This window comes from Callionymus lyra, chromosome 11, assembly GCF_982586985.1.
Source record: "Callionymus lyra chromosome 11, fCalLyr1.hap1.1, whole genome shotgun sequence".
Classification (NCBI taxonomy): domain Eukaryota; kingdom Metazoa; phylum Chordata; class Actinopteri; order Syngnathiformes; family Callionymidae; genus Callionymus; species Callionymus lyra.
This window is the reverse complement of record NC_141828.1, coordinates 11,276,194-11,299,074: the sequence shown is the minus strand read 5'-3', so window position 1 is coordinate 11,299,074 and position 22,881 is coordinate 11,276,194. Positions and strand designations below refer to the sequence as shown.

The following is a 22,881-nucleotide window of genomic DNA, read 5'->3' as shown; positions in this document are numbered from 1 at the left end:
TCTTAATTTAATACCCTTTTTTTGCTGCCCCTTATAACAGTCCCACTATAAATTGTGGCCCTTGAGGAAATTAAATTGCCCACCCCTGCTCTAGTCACATACCCCCTACTTCATGTTCTCATTTACCTTCACCAACCTCAGTGATTCTTCATGAAACTTGACTATTACTCGTGCAATCTGACCTTTTTTATCCTCTATCTTTGACTCACTGACTCACCAACAGTCAGAACAGTGACCACTACTGACCTATGAAGCTTTTCACTCCTGGTGTCATCCGACTTAACGTTCGTCCTCCCTACTCGCACTCTCTTCTTCGCCTCCCTGTCGCTTCTATAGGACAATAGTAACAATTCACTTCTTAACAAAATCCATTTGTGTACACATGTGAGGGTCAAGTGCAGAACTGGCCCTCCAATTAACATTAACAGCTGCTAGAGGCCTCACGGTGACTCAGGGGCCCCAAATAAATGGTCTGAACTGGAGGAAACTATTTCTGGAAAAGGATCCGGTCTGGATTATTTAAACAAATCTGCTGCAAAAAAAATAACTTTATAAATAGTTTGTGTATATTTATCTCAGCTAATATTTTGGAACATGTGAGGCTGTACAATATTCGATGTTCAGTTCAATTCAATTTTAATAAGTCGATAAAACAACTCAAACAACGATGTTTGAGGTTTATAAAAAAGAACACAAAGTAAATCCATTAGTCGATCATCTATCCGGTTGAATGTTTCCCTCTAGTGGCCCAAGATACGAACTTCACCTTTTCACATGAAGGAATATTGTATTTTACCTTTATTTGTTAATTTAAATCTACATTTTCATTTTCCAGAAAAAAAACAAAAAACATTTTAAACATATTAAAAAAAGCGATGTAATTCAATTGTATTTTTATTATTATAGTAATAATAACAATAATAACCATAATATTAAATATTGTAAGTATCATTAGCCGTAGTGTTGCTGTTGTTGTGAATTATTCAACTCATTTCATATATATTTTCAAATTCGAAATACCTCATAATTAAACACACTTCACTTTTACGGTAATGTTTTCATTAGTAACTGTTTACATTGGTGTTTTATATGCATCTAAAAATACACAGTGACAATAACTCTATGGAAGTTCAGAGTCTGTCTCGAGCAGTCTGGTATATTTCATATTAAGGGTAAAATCAGACACTTTTATTGCCAGTTTTTGCGGTGGCAGTACAGAATAAAACAATAAAATAAGATAAAACACTAAATTAGCAACAGAAAAACAGAACCAAGCACCAAGGCAGCCATTCTGCAGCGCAAAAATGTGTATTTTTAAATAATTCAAATGGTTGAAGTGAATAACATAACGCTTATATTTTTTTATTTTTTTTATTTTTATAGATTATTTTTAAATTGAGAACATGGAAATGTCTAGTCCTACGTATTAGGTCCTATTAGGTCCTTTAAAATATTAAAAAAAAATAGAATTTCATTTTTAAACTTGAGCCATTTGACATTGAAAATATTCAGCATGAAAATATAGTTTTTCATCATTGTGTCAGTCCCATACTATAACATACCAGCCTGTAAAGTTGACATGTTCTAGCTTTCAACATGACACTGTTTCTTAAGTGCCATCACAGTCGGCAGACTCGATCACTCAAACTCTTACGGGAGCCAAGCTCTCAAGCGGGCATGATTTTTCTACTCAATTTGAGTTTTGAGGGATTTTCTGTAGCTATATAAGCTTTTAAAGTTTCACATTACTATCCTGCATGATTGATAGAAACAGTTCAATCATTTGTATTAGCTGTTTACTGGCTAGCATCGCTTTGCTATAGCAGCAGTTGATCTGAGATAAAATCTACCAATTTAATAATTTGTATCTTTTTCTATATTTTGAAAATACTTAAAATCAACATGAATACAAATATATTTAGCCATTTTAAAAATGTTTTTTAAAATAATATATATTTTCACTCAATATTATGTTTATTTTATATAACATAAATAAATTAAAGTAAATTAGCGTAAATAAAACTAAAATATAATCGAATTCACAATATTTTAATAAAAAAAATGTAATCAAATGAAATACTTCTATTAAAAAAAAGGCTCATTCTAAATCATTTTAGATAATAGAAAATATTTTGGAATAATGGATTATTTTCTTGTACACAAAGTACGTTTTGCCAAACTTTGGCTTATTTTGGTCGACATGAGATATAGTTTTTATAAAAAATAAAATACCTAAATCAATCCACATATATACAGTACTTTTTTTGGCTTACGTAAGATATTGTAGTCAAAATAATATATGTGTATAAGGTATGGTTAGGTTAGGTAGAACTTTATTGATCCCTCAGGAGGTCTCCTTCGGAAAATTGTTTTTTTTTCCAATAGCCACAGAAAATATAGCAATTTTTCACAAAAATAAATCAAAATAAAATAAGAAAAAGAACAAAGAGAAATAAAGAGAAAAACAAGATGATACAATCTAAGTCTAAATTATCCAAATTATCCAAATATCCAAATAAATCCAATATATCCAAATATCCAAAGTATCCAAATTGTTACATCTCCAATCGAATATAAAACATACTATTTATGATATCTAACAGTTTTACGACAGGAAACCTAAAAACAACACTTGTTCCATAATGAAAATGATGACATTTATATATAATATTGCAGGAGAATTTTATGTTTTAATGAAAATGTGGCACTTCCTAAGAATAAACCCAGATGACGCCGTTGTCATGGCAACCACAGGTTTAAAAACCTATATAATCACAAATAAATAAAAATCCATTCATGCATGTCAGATGTTAAATCTAACAACAACATTATCTTCCATTGAACACCCCACTGAAACAAACCTGGAGCTTCCTGACGCCGTCAGAAGAAAGAAAGAACATCTTGGTTCGGGTGGACTTGAGGGTCCCGCATCCTCATCCCTGCGTGTGTTTTTGTCCTCGCGGGGGAGACAAGGGCGGCCATTCCCCTGTAATTGGTGAAACACAGCCTTCAAAAGCGGAGGTGAGACTCACAATACGCCTCCTGTGAGAGGGAACCGCGGCGCACGTTAAAAGTGAATTAGTTCTTGTGTAAAGTGTGTCCAGGGTCACGGCGGTCACGGCGCGCGCACTTCTCCAAAAAGCGCACACGTCTCCAAAGGCGCACTCCATACATTGTAAAAAGGCAGTCACATTGTTGGGGGGCTCTTCACTGAGGGGGTACATATGGCATCCGGGTTGCAATTAAACGTTTTAAAGATGTTTCTTCTTTCTTGGAGAAGTTTTCTTCTCTTTGCCAGAAGGAACAAGAGGAGGGGTTTGTGAGGAGGGGAGCTGGTGTGTTGAGGGGGGGGGGGGGGTCGAGATGAATGCCAGTTTGGGGATGACAACAATCTGGTCAGCGAGTTGTTGGACTTGGATTGTCCCCCCTCAAAACGTCCTTCAAACAGAACAGCTGAGGACGAGAACTAAAGCCCCACCTGGTTCCTCTGTTTGCTAAAATAATAATAAATAGATCTGGTTTGATAAATAAAGAGGCAGGAAAGTGCGACTTCAGCAGGTATCACCTGCTCTCCTCTCATTGTTAAATATTGTTCCATCACTTCCCCCCCCCCCCCTCCGTATCTTCTATTTCCACAGGCGCGTGTGTTTGCCCACACTTTGCATAACAAGCAGCAGGAGCCCAGCACGCACTGATAAAGACACGCGGCCGCGTCCACGCACCTGCCCAGCATCAATGATTATCCGTCAACTTGTAATATTAGTTTACTTTGGACTTTTTTTTCTTCCCCCTGATATTTTATAGCGGCTTCCTATCTCTGCTCGGTATTTGTCCTCTTTATTTGGCGCCGCTTATCGTCCCCAGAACACATATTTAGACAGAAAAGTTGCGGCGCGTGGGTTTGACCTCTCGTGTCAGCGCGTGTAAATCATTTGTCGACACACACCACACACACACTCCAGGTCATCCTCGACCACCTTTAGGGCCCTTTGGTGTCGCACGAGACATTTTTCGTCATGATATGTCAGTGCGTAAAAAACTATTTTGTGTTTTGGAGACGTCGTGACGCGCGGATTTAATATATGACACGTGCAGGATTTCGGGGTTCAACCGGTGTCACGCGCACACAAAAGAGTTCGGGGCATCGAGTGTCACAGCAGGTTGCGGTTCTGTGGGGCTCCGGTGCCAGCTGGCGCGGTGCGTAATGGTGCCACGCTTTTTTTTTGGCGCAGCTTTTTTTTGCGCTCGAAACACAAGAAGAGCGTCTGTTCGCGAGCACTTGGCTTTCAGGGAGATTTTCGCTTTTCAGGTGCGAGATAATGCACGAGTTAAACAGCTTGAGACGCTGGAGAAGTTATGATAAAAACCCACTAAGGTTACATTTAAGCGTGGATTTAAGAAGTGCGCAAAAAAAGATCACGCAACATTAAGAAGTCGATTCCTTTTGTTTTAGTATCCATTACATTCCAAAAAGAAAAGTTGCAAAACTCGTAATAACATGTTCATGTATTCATATTTGGATAAAAGAAGGTTATATAACTGTTTTTTTACGCTTTATTATCATTAAACCGAATAACATTTTGGTGTGATCCAAGGAGGCAGTTTTTATTAACGATTTAATTGATTATTTATTGGGAAAAGTGATCAATATTCATATCAAAGAACAAGTCAAATATAATTTAAAACACCACCAGAACTTAAACAAAACGTATTTTTAAAAACAAGTTCAAATTTAATTTAAATGTTCTTTTTATAAGGTAAGGTAAGGTAAAACTTTATTGATCCCTCGGGAGGTCTCCTTCGGGAATTTTTTTTTTTTTCATAAAAAATAAATCAAAATAAAATAAGAACAAGAACAAAGAGAAATAAAGAGAATATAAGAATAAAGAGAAAGAGCAATTATATGGAATTATATAGAAGTTTGACGAGAATTCATTCTTACTCGAAAAGCTCAGAATTTTTCAATTAAAAAACCGTCAAATCACTGTAAATCTAAATGGTAGCTTTAGTCCCTCTTGAAAATCCTCTTTTAATTGGATGATAAACCTCGGACACTTTTGTGAGTCTCCACTTGACCACGCGTGTATTTACCGAGCCTCACAAAAGAGGAGTGGGGCTGATGGGAGCGAGATGGGGGCGCACCGGCCTCTGATTGGCTGCTGGTTCAGGGGCTGTTGATTCAGGCCCTGTGAGGAGATAAGATAAAGGCTCTATAAAGTGACACGAGGTGCGCATCCATCCCTCAGAAGAACCCCTGCTGCCTCCAGGACCACCATCTCCATCATCACAGGTAAGATCCAGAATTATAAGCAGCTTTGAATTTAAAGAGAAAAAACCACATGTGGAAGTTAGTATTAAAGTCTGGAGGTCGCTGAGTAACTTTTAAAATAATATATTTTTAATTAAAATGTCAAATATATATTAAATGTCTATTGCAGCTGATATGTAAAGACGTGTTCTTAGCATGAAAAGCTGACGTATTGATCTTTAACTGAGCCAGAGGAACCACAATGTTACGCAAATATTTATTATTTGAAGTTAGAATTAGTGGCTGTATTGAATGGGTGCAATGCCCAAGTCCACCACTAGATACCGCTGCGCAAAAAGTCAATCTTGGAAAAAAGTTTTGGTTTTCTCGTTTCTTTATGTTGTTTTATTTTTGTTTGAATCTTTAAAATGCTCTAATTGTCTCGTGCTTTAATGGTTAATGTTTTCCTCACTCAGATTATTAATTCTAAAAAGTTCGATATATAATAAAATATAAAATAATAAAATGAATAAAAGACACGAATATTCAGACTCCAAAATGTGATAAGAACATTTTTTTAAACTTGATTTAAATGTGCAACTTATTTGTTTGTATATAATAAAATAAAATGTCAAGATAATAAAAATGTAACAAGAGGAAATAATGAATAATGGATTGTTTTTGGAAAAACTTTATTTCAAAAGTTGAAATAAAAATAAATAATACTGATTTCAAATGTGTTTAAGTTTAAGTGTTTTTTAAAAAAAAGTAAGTAAACATGGAAATAAGGTGAAAATGCATTCAAATATAAGAAAAAAGAAAGAAAATATTGTTGAGATGTCTGTGATGAAATTAACTTAACTACTTTTCTGTGGTTTTGATTCAATAAATAATATGAACATTTTATATTCCATAGATGTCTCCAAAAAGTCAAGCTTCTCCTGAGCCGAAGGTCACAGAACACACCGATCTGTGCAGCCCAGAGTCCGAACCAGCACCAGACCCTCCGGGCCAGAGAGGGCGACGGAGGATGAAGGCCAACGACAGGGAGAGACATCGGATGCACAACCTGAACTCGGCCCTCAACCACCTGCGCAGCATCTTGCCGGCGTTCCCCGAAGACGCCCGACTGAGCAAGATCGAGACTCTGAGATTCGCTCACAACTACATCTGGGCTCTGACCGAGACCCTGAGGATGGCCGAGCAGCACCACCACGGGTTCAACTCCTTCACGGCCTCGCACTCCTTCAGGTCGGCCGAGGACCACAGCAGAACTTTCCATTCGTCCGCGCACCAGCTCGTGCCTTCAAAGAACCAGTCCAGAGTGACCTTTTATTTCAGCTCACTGGACAACAGAGTGGACCACGGAAGGACTCATCATCCCTGCCTGCACTCTCCTCTTCACTGATCCACCAACATCATCACACTCACCTCATCTTTGCACATTCTGTCAAACAATTTGTCTACTTTTCAAGTCATCGTCCAGCTTTATCTGATGTTTTTGCACTATTTATTTTTGGAAATAAACTTGAGAATCCAGGACCTGGTCAATGACACTACAGTTCCCATGATGCACTGCAACACCTGACGCAAATGTCTTTTTTTCTGCAACAAGTTATTGATTTTGTGAGTTTGAGTATCAAACAAAAAAGTATGTTTCTTATATTAAACCCTGGCATTGTTCAAAATAAAAATGAACACGAATGTGATTAAAGTGTCATTTTCTGCCAAAAAAAATAGTGATGGTCAGATGAAGCTTCATGAAACAGTGTCATGTTGTTCAGAGGTCAGTAGGTGGCGCCATCAGTTCAAAAATTATGTGATGTTGCATTAGAACAGTTGTTCAAAACAAAGGAAAATAGTGCTGAGGCCGCCATCTAGTGGACTCTGAAAATAATGACACTGCTTCATGAAGCTTCATCAGACCATCACTAAAAAAAAAACGTGTTTGACAAAGAATAAATTTATCTTTTACATTTGTAAATTCACATCAAAAAATAAAGTCACATTTCATTCATTTTAGGAACACTAGGTTTTTTAAACGTGAAGAATTATTCACTATATATGTAACAAACTGAAAATGCAAAGAAAATATCAATAAGTACTGATGAACTTAATGGAAAACTTTATTCTGGAAAAAGTACATGTTTACAAAATATATATTTTTTATTTGGGGGATTACGCTTCTTTCTTATCGAGCAGCGTTTTAGTTTAAGTTCTTCCTTTCAAACGTTAAGTTTGTGAACCACGGCTCAGATATGTTTGAGAAAACAGTTTCAACCTCTATAGTTCTGGACCAGACAAGAAGAAGAGATCAAGAGAATTTTAAAATATTTATTTGGCAATAACGTTGAAATGTATCTGCAGCACTAGATTTGTTTGTTGTGAGTGGAAGTAAAAGTTTCTTTTAAAAAGTGAAAACAGCAGCTGGCGACGTCCGGTCGTTGACTCCAGGAGGAAAATTAAAAACAGGAGAAGCGTTCATAGTCTTTGGCTCGAGATGAAAGTTTGGAAATGTGTTCGGGGGAGAGGGGGGGGGGGGGGGGGGGAGCACTTGGAAGGTCGCGACCCTTCACTTGGGGAAGACCGTGACCACGTCGTAGCCCTCGGGCGGAGTCATGCGATCGCGCGCGTGCTTCTCGCAGTAGATCTGGTCCTCCACGAAGAAATGTCCTTTGTTTTTCAGGTTGACGTCGCAGTCCGTGCACGTGTAGCACTCCTGGTGCCGCAGCTTGTCGCGCAGCTTCACCAGCATCCCCCTGTGGAGCAGACCCCCAGTCAAGAGCTGCTATCACGGGACCCGTCATCTGACCAAACTTTATCGACAAGAAGAGAGAGACAGAGCAAGGATAGAGGAATAGCTGGACTTCCTACTTAGCGTCTACCTTTTAATTCTTACTGTGCGCTACCGCCACCTGCTGTTCCATCGAGGTAATGCTTTAAATAATAAAGTGTAGTAAGTAAATATGCAAGTAATTTGTATTGCTACCGACTCCTTCAAGAAACATCTTAAGATATTTGTATTTGATCAGGCTTTTCCTTTTCCTTAATTACCTGGAACTCCCGTGTTGTTCTCAGTTTTATCTTGACCTTTAAAGTATATATTTTATTTATTATTGTTTTGATTGTTCAAGCACTTTGTGACCCTGGTCAGATATATATCTCAATACATTCAATTAAAAACACCAAAATGAAAGTTTAAATTAAAAAAGTAACCAATCAAAAAATGATGTTCCCATTTCCAGATTGCAAAAACCGAAAGATTATGTCAATCTATGGTAAGTAAGTACGCAAGTAATATTTGTAGTATAATGTATCACTAGTTTATGATACAACTAAGACAAACAAGAAAAAAAATAAAATCTGTTAAACATAAAAAAAATAGTCTTGTGTAAGAAATAAGTCGATTCAGGAGCTTTAAGTATAGTTCGAGTAGATGATTGTTTGTGTCTTGGATCGATACTTAATGCCTCAGGTTTTCTATTCATTATCTGGCTAAAGAAGTATTTATAATATATCATATCGTTCAAATTATATTTTTTCATTTGTAGCCTCTTGAAGAGGATTTTAGCTCAAAAGTTCAACACAAGAGTCTGCCGTTGTTACAGCTACAGGTTGTTTTACGAGCAACCGCCACTAGGTGGAGTCAGAGGACCAACATACCCGACAATGGCATAGTAAGTAAGTACAGGTTATTTGTTAAGTGCCTTCTAGACCAGGATCACAACCATTCTTAACCCTCGTGTCTTCTCAGGGTCAAGGTGACCCGAATGCCCAGAGACAAATGCGCTTGTGGTATCCCTTGTATCGTCTCTGGGTCAAGGTGAACGACCTCCACCACGGCATATGTATTTATGAATGCCAGGGAGACAACCTTGACCCAGAGACAACACAAGGGATACCACAAACACCTTGACCTGACTTCAAAATGATATTTTCTCTGATCAAGTAAAATCATCTCAATAAGACTTACACGATCCCTGATCCACATTTGTCACAGATGGGTAGTTTGTCTGCGTTTCCCACCGAGGACCCGATCTTGTTGATCGGAGCTTTCACGCTCCTGAATCCTGAGGGTTTGTCTACGTCGCCTGCAGCACATGGAGGGGGGGGGAGAGGGGGCGTTAGGGAACTCATCAGGGTAGGAAGGCAGACTCACGACACGAGGGGGTGTCAAGTGTTACCAGTTTCCAGGATCTCCTGAAGCACCTTGAAGGAGGCGGACTGGCGAGGAGGCTCCTCCGACTCCTGGTTCTCCTGCAGCATCTTGTAGACCTCGGAGTCGGCCGCGACCCCCGTGTGCCTCGTGGCTTTGGAGGGGTCTGAGGGGGATCTGTGGAGGTCATGAACCAGAGGTGAGGAGCAGATTCATACTTTCATTTGTAAACCAGTCATAAATATGACATTCCTGCCATTTTCACGCACCATGCATAAATAAAAGAGTTGCGGGTTCAATTCCCAGTTATTGACCTTAAGTTTTTGTCGTGAGTAAACACATTTTTGAATCAAGGTTTTATGAAGTAATTTGAGCTCCTTGGGGGAGGTATGCATCAACCTAATCAGAAACCTGTCAATCATCAAGCTAAATAACCACCAAATGTTCTTTTTATTGATGCAAGTACGTTACGGTTATTTCTAAAGCGTCTTTCTAGACCAGGGTCACAAAGCGCTTTAACAATCAAAATGTATCATATTTTTACAAAAGAATGTATATTTTTTATTAATTTCCTTAAATTATCTGGAGTAAAAATAAGTACATTAGATATACAGATAAATGATTAGTTAACCATCAGATGCCTTCACACCAGACAGAGCTTGTCTGCTCTAAGTTGTGTCTCTGGAGCTGCAGACTCAAGACTCAAGACTCAAGAGTCAGCCAAAGGACTGTTTGATCTGCTCCCGCGGCAAAGAAATTATCAGATTAGAGCCGGAATTAAGAGCCTGAGCTGCAGGTGAAAAATAGTTTCAACACCGTCTCTACCCAGAGAACATTCTGTAGCCATTTGTTTTTCCAAATCATGTTTTATTTGTTATCTTAGCTGTTGTATCGTTTAATAAAATAAATAAATCAACTATTTACAATTAACGTTCATATATTCACATTTGTTCATTTTTGTGTTGCAGTTAAACCTCGCAGCTAATGGAACAATGGAATAGCGCAAGATCCCTGTTAATGACATGACTGAGGACGAGAGGATACAGTCGACTCCAGCAGCTTTTAAAGCTGATGTTTGGACATATTTAGGTTTCATATGACAGCAGTTACGGCTTCAGTCAAGAGTAATGTGGTCTGCAAATACTACAACACTAGAGTCAAGTACTCGACAATACTACTAATATATACTTGTTCCTACAGTATTGCAATATATAGTATTGTTGCCCCTGCGTATTGCCAGATTCTTGCTATTACACAGCCCTAACTGCACACAGCCCAGAGTAACAACCTTCTTTTTTTTCTCCTTATAAATAAATCTGCTTTTAACTTTTTTACTACAAAATGTGTTTATATTCATTTGTGGAAAAGTACGATTTATTCACTCACTGGAAGAAAAACATCTAAAATGTCAACTCTTGAAGCACTAATCTCCGTTTTAACGTAACATTTTGTTGTGAAAACCTTCGATGCACTAGGAACACTTTTGATATTACTTTGTATTGTCATGTACTTGTACACATTTTTAATCAATTGTGCATCCAGTGTTTAATTTAAACTCAAATTGAAGATCAAAGTTCACTAAAAAAAAAAAGAACGAAATAGAAAAGTATCCATTTGTGAAGAGACATTTTAACAACGTGAAACAATAATAAACAAGCCAGATAAACACATGTTGTCGTAGCAACCACATCCCTCAGGGGCGTTTTCTCAAACAGGAAGTCATCAGAAAAGCATGAGGTCACGGCGCCCTCGAGCAAAAGGCGCTCACTCAAAACTCGGTTTTCAAAAACTCACTTGTTTTCCGGCTCCTGGGCAGCGGTGGTGGTTATGGTCTTGACCTCGTCCACGGCGGAGTTGAAGTCCTTGATGTTCTGCGAGGAGTACAGGCCGGCCGGCGTGTTGTACTGGTTGGTCACCACTTGGGGGCTGAAGCCGGCGAAAGGAAGGGCGCTTCTGTTGTGGGCGGAGCCGATGGGTTTCACCTCCTGTGTCGAGACAAAAACCCAGAGACGTTCGGGGTCGGCGTTTGACGGGGGAGGAGGAGGAGCTGAGGGTCATGCAGGTGTGGGGTGAACACGATGGCGTGCACGACACAAACGTGGGCACAAAAAAAACCAACTATTTTCACGACATGCTGGGACGAATAGATAAACTTCACACATGAAAAGTGCAGCAGATGATCGTCGCGGGCGTGACAAAAAAAATGCACCACACTACTAGCATGAACTTTGACCTCAGCGCTCCTCTCTCCGCAGACAGGAAGCGAGGCTTGCGTCAGACTCTGGCCGATAAACTAGGTCTCCCAGGCAACGTTCCTGTTGGGGAGGTAAACAATGACTTCATCGTTGGCCGAGCGGAGCTCCTTTATAAAAGAACACAAAAATCCCACATGAGGTGGAAAGTACGCGGAGGCTCGCAGTGGCCGGGGAATGTCGTGGTGGTTCCTGGGAATGACAGAGCGGCGGTAAAAAGACACGCACCCGCGGCTCCGAAGCGAGATTCATCTTGTAGGGATGAGTCCGCCCTTCGTCCGACGACAGCGGCGACCACAGTTTATTTTCTGCGCTGAAAGAGAAGCGAAAAAAAGGCAAAAGGTCACTGTCTGGTGAACTCTTTGAATGGATCTTGATTGAGTGACAGGAGTTTTACTGTCATTTTAAACATTAATCTTTCAGTTAGTGATGTGTTGATGAAGCTTCATGAAGCAGTGTCATTATTTTCATTTTCTGCACTATTTTCCTTTGTTTTTAACAACCGTTCTATTCAAATGTTACATCATTTTTAAACTGATGGCACCACCTACTGACCTCCAAACAACATGACACTGCTTCATGAAGCTTCATCAGACCATCACTACTTTTAGTCTTTTTTTTTCTTTTACCAAGATAGAAATATCAACAAAATCTTCATTTATTATTAAAATAATTGATTTTTTTTGTCATGTTTATTAAAAATAATAAATGTTTGTTTCATTTATTCGACTATACAAGATCTTAAAATTTTAACAATGATACTATAGAGATTATTTTTACCTTTTTTAATTGTTTACATTTATTTAAATTTGCTTTTTTTCTTCCTTGCTGCATTGCTTACTATCGAAACTAATATTTTTAATTAAAAAATAAACAGACATAATCAAATGACAGTGTTTTATTGTTAATATTTATAATAATTCATACTTTTTAGTCCCACATATACTTTACACTTACCCTCAAAAATTCTACATTTTAAAACAAAATTAATTTCATGATTCTTACCTTAGTTTCTCAAATGAAATCATTAATTCACAATTTCTCCTTATTCCCCTAAAAATATAAATTAAATCAATAATATAATTATTATAAATGTAAATGCAAGACAAAAGTATCTTAATTTTTGTTAAAAAATAAATAAATCACAATTTATAAACCTTTAAGTTTAGGTTAATTATAAACACAGGCAGTAGACGCCATCACTCAAACCTACAGGGAGCCAAGGTCTTAAGCAATTTAATTGTAACATTTTTTTTACTCATTGGTAGTTTAAGCGTATCCTTAAATTTAGCCTAAATTAAGACATTGTATGGAAAGGAAAACATTTAATTATTAATCACTAATTCAAGATGCGACGGTTGTTCGTCACATGATGGTAAAGTTGAATTATTAACCTGAGAAAACCTGGATCACCATAAAAAAAAACGATGAATCGTCAGTTTATGCTCGAGGACGGTTCAGGTTTCATTCTGAGCCTCATGTTGTGATACGTGGACTTAAGAGCCTCCATCATTCATCCGTTATTCATCCTCGTGATTCATCGTCGAACACCTGGGCCTCGTCTCGTCGCCGTCTGACATCTCGCCCGAGGCCATCAGTCTCGTCTGGTCGTGTGCGTCACGCGGCGACAACAACTCACCGGTCGATGGACAGAACCATCTCCTCCACGCAGCCCTTGATCTTGTTCTGGGCCTCCAGGTGGGTCATGCCGTCCGTGGCCTCCCCGTCGATGGCCAGGATCATGTCCCCCGTGCACAGGTTGGCCTGCGCCGCTTTACTTCCTGGACTCACCTGGAGAAAGGAAAAAAAAAACATTCATGTATTCATGCGATGCATGTTTACAGTACACACACTGGCAAGGTATGTGTGGAGTCGTGTTGCCTTCAGGGACACGAGATAAAAGTTGAGGAATGTCTAATCACTTTTCCGAGGGTGGAGTGACCACAAGAACTGAGCACCAGGAACAGTTGTAAAAGTAAAGATAACGTTAGCACACAGGAGAAGGAAGGGTTTTTTTTAAGTCAACGAAAAGTATCTTTAAATAAATGCACTTTAAATAAAACTATCCGCTACTTTTACATAGAAAAAAGGTGATGTTAGCTTGAACTAAACATGTAGCAACATTAGCTTTTAAAAGGAGTTTTTTTCGTCTAGAAAACCATTATTGGATCAACAGGCAGCAGGAGGTTCTGTCCAGACAAGCCCAGGTGTGGTACCGCTTCAGAAGAGAAAACAACTCACCCGGGACACTGTGAGCGGCTGCTCGAAGTCCTTCCCGCCGACCAGCCTGAAGCCCCAGGGACCAGGACCCTGCATGACGACCCGCACAGGCATGACTTTCTCCGGCTGTTGAAGTGGCGACGAATGGTGCGTTCAAAGACCAGTGTCACGAGAGGCCGCGTCCCACTCACAGTGACATGTGCGGGGATGAAGGTCTGCACAGGAGGAGGAGGAGAAGGAGGAAGGAGGAGGAGGAGGAGGAACGACCTCCGGAGGTTTTGCACGAGGAGAAAGTGAGGTTGGAAAAGATCGTGTATGTCAGCGACGCGTCACTCACATTAGAGAGTGAGGGTTCAAAGATGGCGGCCGAAGGTAAGACGATTAGAGTTTGGTCACGTGAACTTGTCGATAAAAGTTTTTAAAAAATGAAAACGTAAATTATAAATATAATTACGAGAGAAAAAAACATGTATAAATTGTAACCTTACTAAAATGTAATGATATTACTTAAAATTGGAGCCCCAGGGATTGTATTTCATTTTTTATTTTTTGTGAAAACAGTCTTTCAATAATGAGGAATTGTTTTGGTTCTAAAAATTCTACACTTTTCAACCAAATTCGAATTTATTAAAGTAATAATAGTAATGAATCGACTATTTCTCCAAATTCCCCCTAAATGTTTAACAATAATTTCTTCATTAGAATTTTTTTTTTTGTAAAATAAAAGTATCATGTAGTTCTCTTTAAAAAAAAGATGATTCATCACCTCTCAGTATTCTCGTCGATTACAAAGTCACTGTTTCTTTAAGACAACAGACATCAAACGCAAACTCAGGCGAGTTCTTAATTCATTTATTTATTTTCCTTTTTTTTGGTAGTTTAAGGTAAGGTAAGGTAAAACTTTATTGATCCCTCAGGAGGTCTCCTCCGGGAAATTGTTTTTTTCCAATAGCCACAGAAAATACAGCAATTTTTCACAAACAATTATCAAAATAAAATAAGAACAAGAACAAAGAGAAACAAAGAGAAAAGGTTGTTTAATGTAAACCATATCCTCCTTTTTTTTGTCTGTAACTGTTTTCTTTTTTCATTACTTTAGTTTTGACTGGGATGACCTTACAGTTCTGTCACTGCTCGATTCTTGATTTGTTATCTTATATTTAGAACCAATAACAACATTCTGATTTACTCTACTATTTAGTAACGCACATAAATACATGTTTTTATTTATTTAAAAATGAGTTAAATAAGGTTAAGGTAGATTAGATATTTACCCCACGAAAAACATTTAAAAAATAAATAATATCTTAATCGCATATTTAAAAAAACCCCACAAAAATAACCTTTTTATTTTCATGTATAGCATCTATACTTTAGTTAATGGACAAGTACCAAGAGTGAAGGAGTCTTTCCTTCCACTAAAAACCCATCAGAGTGACACCTCTGTTCGCCCCGCCCTCCTCCTGGTGTTGTAGTCGCCAGTACGTCACCTTGTTATATGCAAACTTACCATTTATGGTAGAGCTAAATCCCAGGATGTGGAATGTGCCGCTCCCAGAAGTTGAATTCCTGTCAGAGGATCTCGCTGCTGGAAGTGGAGCGAGAGCAAACTTTTGGCCAGAATCCTGGAATCTATGACACACTTTTCCTTGTTCTGTTTACAAGCCTGGATCTGTGTGATGTTATGAAAGGGTTTTTAGGGAAATTCGTAGAGGAAGAAAAAAACTGATGACATCATGTAACCTTTTTTTTTTTCTTTCCCAGGCAGTTCCGGGTCCTACATAAATGTTACCTTCTGTTGACTGATAAGAAGCTGCTCCACCTTTTAAACAACTTCAAACACGAGTCACGCGCATGAAGTTTTTTAACTGGTTTATTCAATATTGCATAATAATCGCAGTCACAGCAGTGTATAGTGTTTTTCATTATTGTCACTGCAAATTGAAGCAAACAAACAACTCACCTGTGTGTTGTGCGTCTCACCGCACACACACACACACGTCTGATTGTTAATAGTTTTCGTGTCAACACACCAGAGACCAGGATGTTGAGGAAAAAAACTGGCCGCACTAAGCGATGACATGGATACTTTGAGGTGATGAAAATGAGGCACGTTTTTTTTTCTTCTCGTCGCTAACATAAGGCATCATGAGTGATTTCGTCAAAACCTTTTCTGTGCTCAGTAACTCGCTGTGCTTTTGCCAACAAAAAAATAACCCAACAAAAAACCCTTCAGCTGAATAAACGTCCGCAGGTGACTGAGAAGCTCAAACACCGCTCCCTCTGTTTGCAGTCAAATCTCCTATTTTACATATTTACAATCCTTCACGTGTCCTGCTGTTGATGAACCTTCATTTATACAAAAAAAAAACACGTTATACATTCAGACATCAGGTGAACAAGGAGCTTCCAGGTGTGATCGACACGATCACGAGGAGCACGAGCGGTGAAAGAGTGAAACATGCCTCCAGACTAGTCTCGTGACAACAGTGTTGCGTCACTGATAACATTTTCTTAACCAGTCCAAGAAGGGAATAAAAGATACGAGTGAGGAGGTCGTGTGATGAAAGCCTATCAATTAAATGATCAACTTGTGTTTCTCGGCACCGAAAACCAGAATCAATACCTTCGTTATCGAACACAGAACGCTCACAGTGAGCTGCTTGGCAGAGGTCTGCGCTCTCTGATCTCTATATTATCAGATTAACTGGTCTGTGATGACAAAGAAAAACGTATTTTTATATCCACGTGTGAGGGCCAGGCATGGAAAAGAGGGCGTTGAAGAACTTTCAGGAATAATAAACGACTTCATATGTGGCTCTAGAATCTACTCACAACTTTTGGTTTTGGACCCTTTTTTTTCTTCTGTTTTAACCGAGGGGTCGTGACCGAATGTGACCCTCGCTCGACTTTAGATTCGTCTTATGAGCTTGATAGGATTTCCGTGGTCCAACAAACTGGATCAACCTAAAACATTTCAATAATTGTTACCAGAAAAGAACGACTACACAACGAGGTGTGTTGTGAACGGGGGGGGGCACGCCGGGACACGACTCCCGCATGACTCAAGTAGTTGCTCACAGTGGCTGATAATTACATGAAAGGACTAGCATACAAAAAAAAAGATGGATATTCTCTGCCTGGGCTTGTTTCAGGATCTCTGGGATATTAGCTCATGCTCTAAGTCGCTAGCCAAGCTAATGCTAATCTCGTATACGAAAATACGCAGCCTCGCCGCGGAGGCCTCTAGAACTCTCTGTACACATTTACACGTGAGCGCTAGGACGGCTTTCGAATCCCAAATATTATTTAAAAAATATCTTCTAAATCATCACGTACGACAATCTCGTAATGCGAGAGTGGAAGCTGTGGTCGGGCAGGAAGTGCTAGCGGCGAGCTAACGTCGTCAGCAAACATGCTTGATTAAGTTGAATAAATATGATTTTTTTCTTTGCAATTCTGTACATTTTCTTCTTTGTGTTGAAAAAAAAAAAAAACAAACCCCAGAGGCTACTTTAAAATGAGTTTGACAAATACATTAGTGATATTTGTGAGCACCTCCTGAACATCTAGCTAACACCACGTCAAGTCCAGCTCAGTGAAAAGATCCGCTCGGTGACTCTGCTCTTTGCCGCTGTGTGGACCGTGAGGGACGAGTCTCGTCCTGGAGGAAACTGATAAGTGGAGTCCATCGTACTGAGGGTTTTTTTTTTTGTTTTGGCCGGTGATTCAGCAGCCGTCTCCGTCCCCGCCTCGTCACTTTGACATACCTCGGACCGCCGGTCACTTTCCCAGAGTTTGTCGTCTAGTCTATCAACAGCCACGCGTTGCTACAGCAGGATTAACTTTACTCTTCTTCTGTTTGTTTACACTTTCACCTCCTTCACGTAATTCCCGGGGAAAGTTCCAAACTTTTTTGTCCTCTTCGACGTACCTGTGGACCAGAGAGGAGCTCGTTAAAGTGTGTTTTTAAGTCACATGTCTAGAAATATTTTCATTTATTAAATACCACTAAAATGACATAGAGAGAGAGAGAATGACTCCACCTAGTGGTTTGGTTTATTACAGTTTGGTTTTTCCCCTACTAACTAATGCCTATTAAATCTTGAATCTTTGGCGAGTATTTATTTTTATCCCACCCAAAAAATATATATACGTACATCATTTAAATAGTACATTTATATAATTTTCAGGTTTTTCCCCATAGTCCCCCCATAATACAACCAAAAACCAACATGTCACACCACACAAGTCAAATCTTTACACTAAATGTATTAGAATAAATAAATAAATGAACAAATAACTATTTCTAGCTCACATAAATATATAATGAAACGATTAAACTTGCTGATATCCAACTTTTTAGTTAGTTCCTTCTTGATTACATTTTTTGTATTATTATATATTCTTAAGTTTTCCCTTCATTAAAGTTCACAGTAGTCACAGTGTTTCATGGAGCCCTTGAGGAAACTACAAACTTATTTTCTACACATTTAAATGTCAAACTCAATCACACAAGTGGCCAAAAACCCCTTTTACAGTCGAGCTTGTGGGGCCGATCAAAACGTATATTTACTCAACTTAACAGGAAGTTTGAGTTTGACTAAGATATTGTTCAATTTATCTTAATTATCCAAACGTTTCTTGGTTTTTTTGCCATGCGAATACTTTTAAAAAAAAATGTTAACTTCAATAACATCTGTCCCATAGCTTCCCCCTCTAAATCTTTTGTAGATCACAAAACGTCCTTTGATTTTTCTTTCAATCATCTGGCGGGCCTTTAGTTTGAGGCATTTAATTTGAAGATTTGTCACTCTCCGTGGTGCAGAATAAGCAGCTCTTGCTCTTGTGTGCAGTGAGTTATTGAACACTTCTGCCACCTGCTGTCCTATTGACCTCATTGTCAATCGACAATATTTAGAACCTAAGAAAGTTCTGGAACAATATTAATAAAATGAAGGCAGGAGGATAATATTAACAAGCCTTGATGGTGTAGACGAGCAACACTTTTAAATCCTTGTTTTTTTGTGTCACAGCATCAGTGCCTTGTTTAAAAAGCCTTTAAATATCCACACGGATCCTTTCTCTTCTATTTGTGGCTTCCCTTTTTAGGCAGCGGCACAATCATCCTTTCCTGTCTATTTTCCCTCTGTGTGTGTCAGTGCTTCCAAAAACTGCTGCATTTGTGGCTTTTTTCTTTTTCGTCTAAATATAACTTCCCAGTGTGTGTGTGTGTCATTCCAGTGGCCTTCGCGCTCCGACGAGAAAATGCTCTCGTCAATCATGTCACCTGAGCCTCTCGACTACATCGCTCAACACCACGGCTCCTTTTTTTTTTACATTCCTGTCGTAACTTGACTGTAAAAACAAACGTTAATTGTTGAGAATGCAGCTATTAGTGAGCGATCTTTGCTCCGCTTCCAAGATAAGTAAAATGATCTGCAGTTAATCTACATCACTCTGAGTTTTTGACAGTTTTTAATGAGGGGAAAAAAAACAACAACTGGATGATGAAAACTTCAAAGGGGAACTTTTGTTTACTTCTTAAGCTTTATTTTTCACATTAGCTGTATGACTTGAAAAACCTCCTGAAGCCAATATTGTTTTATGTATGTTTTTAGTGCGAGTCCTGCACGAATATATAATAAGTAAATAAACATCATATATATTTGGCGCTTTTTTTTGGGGACACAGATGCTCATCAATCAAAACTGTCAAAAAAAAAGAACCTTCTTAGCAAAATGAAATCAACTTTTCACTTTCTAACTCAAGAAACATGAAACTTGTGCTTCGTCTTTCTTTGTCTCACTCCCTCTCAGTGAACTGGCATTTAATGTCTTCTTCCATTCATGACTGAAAAGCTTTTAAAAAGTATATATATTTTAAAAAATCAGACTGACCGTTCAGGGGTCTTGTACTGAGAAGCAAATATAATTCTTTGTTCAGGTTAATCAGGTTAGTTTCGAGCCTTTTGAATTCTCTAGATCAACCAAATCTGGCACTTCAGGTCTGCAGATGATTGGCTCAAAATCAAAGTAGATGTTTATGTTGTTTTGACCTATAAAGATGCCAGTGTTTGGATTTTCAACGTCAACAATTATACATATAATTTTGAAGAGTAAAACTAAAGACTAAAGAAGAGTCTGATAAATATGTGCATTTATTTGATATATTTTGGCCCCTTATGTGATTGAGTTTGACACCCATGCTCTAGACGGAATAGATGTTTGTGGTAACATGGTCGTCCAGTAAACAATTTAAAAACAGTGTGTAGTCAAATGTCTGTAGCAAAAGTAGCTCAGTGAAGGGGGGGGGGGGCACCATTGGAACTCTGTTTGTGGGTGAATTCTGAGAAGAGCTGCTACTGTTAGACGTTTAACTGCAGTGTGAGTCTTTTCTCCTGATATAGACAAAGCGATGACCTCTGCTTCCTCTTAACCCTTCGATCATGTGACTTTGGAAACATGTGCCTGTCGTTTCATGTCATTCCTCTCCAGAAACACTAGCCAGATGAACGTGACGCAACGCGTAATGACCGCACGCCTCAGGAATCCGGCCCCCCCGCCAGCACATACCGACAAACCAGCCGTCATCGCACTTCTCCATGACGCTGACGAGGTCGCCCTCCAGCAGCTCCAGCTCGTCCTCGTTCTGTGGCACGTAACTGTAGAGAGCCTGGAAGCTGCGGCAGAAGGAAGACGTCAGCCACGGGACCACCACCCCCCCTCCGGGAGGAAGAAGAACCTCAACAAAAGAACTTACACTCCGCAGACGAGGCGGCCGGGCTCCGGGCTGCTGCTGTGAGACTGGGGTTGCTGGGAAATGATGAGAGATTGTTTACTGGGGTGGGGGTGAAGTCGACGGAGAGAGTTGAGGGGGCGGCGGCGGCTCAGGGTGCTGCAGTACCTCACCGAGGTCTCGGCTATGTTCATGATCTCATTACAAACGGCTTCCTAGCGGCCATCGGAAAACGAAGGGCGGCCGCCGGAGAGGAGTGAGGAGTTATGAGAGTGACAGGAAGTAGTAGGTCCAGTGAGTGGTGATGGAGGGAAAAAGGGAGTGATCCCATTAAAAAAAAGCCAGAAGAAGAAAGGGAGACCAGGAGGGCGAGGAAAGGCAACAACACACCAGAGAGTGAGTTCATGGAGAGGAGACACATATTAGTATCAACATGCGTTTTTATCCAGTGGGAGAGAGATGGAGTTTAGTGAGGAAGTGGTTACAGGGAAGTCAACGTAGAGCTGCACGATTAAGACCAAATGATAATCACGACAATGTTGATCAAAAATACCAAGAAAACATTGACATTTTTATTGATTTAAAAAACTTAATGTCAGCAGCTTACAGTCCAAATTAAAACTTAATAACTTAATAATTAAAGACACACTTGTCTTGGCCCAAAACCAAAAAACTATTACTTCAATGCAAGAAAAAATATATTTTAAGATTGAAGCAACTTTTTCTTATGATAAAGAATACATGGGTTTGATTGAAGCAACTTCTTTTGTATAGAATAAAATAAACTATTTTACTATACAAGTTTTAATGATGCCTTTAACTGTGTCTGCCCCCTGGTGGTTGGCTGACTACATGACAAAATTGACAAAATCATTTAAACTTTGATAACCAAACCCATGATCGTGATTAATCTTGGATTAATTGTGCAGTTCTAGTTTATAAGACATTGGTTTGAAATTCATTATTGTCGTGAAACTCACCGCAAATGAGTTGACGTTGTTGTTGTCGTGGATGTCGTACAGCATCACGGGACTCCTTGAGTTCCTCCCATGGTGGTCGATGTCATTCTTCATAAACTGGGAATGTAGAAAATGAGACAGTTTTGTCATCTTTTCTTTTTAAGATAAATCAAACACAAACTGAAAAAAAACATCTGGATATCACTCAAACAACATGCACCCGAACGGATGTTTGTCAAGAGCGGCTCTCTTGTCTCTGCTGGAACCATCGACTCACATCATCTGTAAAACATTTGCGTGTCAGGAGCACAAACACACACACACACACACACACACACGACTACATGCAGCTTTCAGCCGTGACTTTTCTATCGTTTCCTGTCGTCAATCGCAGGCGGTTCAACCGTAACACACGTGTTAGCTTCATGTCCAAAAACACGACCTGGTCAAAAAGGGGATTAAAACAAGTGGCCAGAAGCTCCAGAGTGAGCCTGAGAACACGGCACTCCATGCAGGTGATACCTCTGCAGGGCTATCTCGCCTGCTTCCTGGGGCAGCGCGACCACCGCTTCCTTCCCCCTCTGTGCCTTCCCCCTCTGTCAGCTCCTTCTCCCCCCTGAGCCAGCCCTCCAGCACCGGCCCACTGCAGGGGCTCGCGCTACGGAACAGGTTGGGCGACGGGGGCGAGAGCAGAAAGTCCCCGCCGAGCGGCGGCGTGAACGTGAGGAAGGGAGTGGCCGAGTTAGGCCTGGGCGGGTAAGGCGGGGGCAAAGGGGAGGCAGAAGGTGAGGCCATGGGGGACATGCAGTAAGGACTGCCGCTGAACGGGGGGATGGGGCTGGCCGAGTACGGTGGGGGCAGGTACTCGCCACAGCGGTAGGATACGGTGGGCAACGGTGGCAGTGGTGGGGTGGGGGCGGCGGGGGGGCTTCCGCCTCCGACGGTCAGGGAGATCCACTCGGAGGAGATGGCGTGGACTTCGGGGGAGACGGACCGACGGGGGGAGCGAGGAAGAGGTAGGGGGGAGGTGGTCAGACGATTACGGTACAGCTTCATACGAAAAAAGGTTGGAAACAGAAAGAAGAGCAGATGGAAAAATTAAAAGAAAGATGGAGGACATTTGTGTCGTTCTACAAAACCACAGGCATGAATGATCGTGTACACATTACTAATAACTCTTATTAAATTTCCCACTTAAGACCTTGGCTCGCCCTCGTTTGTGATGTCACTGAAAGAAACATGGTCTTCGTGAAAGCCTGGTGAATCACAGTGTGAATCCATTTTCACTTTTTAACATATACTGTGTCA

At 39.9% G+C, this 22,881-nt stretch overlaps 2 protein-coding genes across 7 annotated transcripts in view; both read right to left on the bottom strand.

Annotated features, from left to right (window-relative positions):
- Window positions 1–7,568: 7,568 nt before the first annotated feature.
- pdlim1 (PDZ and LIM domain 1 (elfin)) lies at window positions 7,569–14,140 on the bottom strand. Its single transcript, XM_087802909.1, has 7 exons — window positions 13,898–14,140; window positions 13,296–13,447; window positions 11,885–11,969; window positions 11,199–11,389; window positions 9,433–9,581; window positions 9,222–9,339; window positions 7,569–8,007 (listed from the first exon to the last, which is right to left on the bottom strand). Exons 1-7 carry the CDS (start codon window positions 13,988–13,990, stop codon window positions 7,821–7,823), a joined length of 975 nt encoding a protein of 324 aa, XP_087659035.1. The 5' UTR covers window positions 13,991–14,140; the 3' UTR covers window positions 7,569–7,820.
- Window positions 14,141–17,737: 3,597 nt separating this feature from the next.
- Window positions 17,738–22,881, bottom strand: part of sorbs1 (sorbin and SH3 domain containing 1) — a 39,416-nt gene continuing 34,272 nt past the window's right edge. For 5 of the 6 annotated variants that reach the window (XM_087802903.1, XM_087802905.1, XM_087802904.1 and 2 more), the window contains 5 exons: window positions 22,096–22,623; window positions 21,595–21,690; window positions 20,639–20,691; window positions 20,452–20,558; window positions 17,738–17,810 (listed from right to left, as the gene is read on the bottom strand). In XM_087802903.1, the coding sequence (XP_087659029.1) occupies window positions 17,743–17,810; window positions 20,452–20,558; window positions 20,639–20,691; window positions 21,595–21,690; window positions 22,096–22,623 (852 nt within the window). In that variant the 3' untranslated portion in view covers window positions 17,738–17,742. The remainder of the gene's footprint in view (window positions 17,811–20,451; window positions 20,559–20,638; window positions 20,692–21,594; window positions 21,691–22,095; window positions 22,624–22,881) is intronic. The other variant, XM_087802908.1, reaches the window with a different exon arrangement.

Bases quoted from the DNA above. Each gene is read 5' to 3' on its own strand.
- pdlim1 (XM_087802909.1), bottom strand. From the start codon at position 13,990: ATGCCTGTGCGGGTCGTCATGCAGGGTCCTGGTCCCTGGGGCTTCAGG. The intron at 13,448-13,897 runs GTGAGTTGTTTT...TCCTTTCTCCAG, and splicing joins AGCCGCTCACAGTGTCCCGG to GTGAGTCCAGGAAGTAAAGC. The intron at 9,340-9,432 runs GTAACACTTGAC...CATGTGCTGCAG, and splicing joins TCAGGAGATCCTGGAAACTG to GCGACGTAGACAAACCCTCA.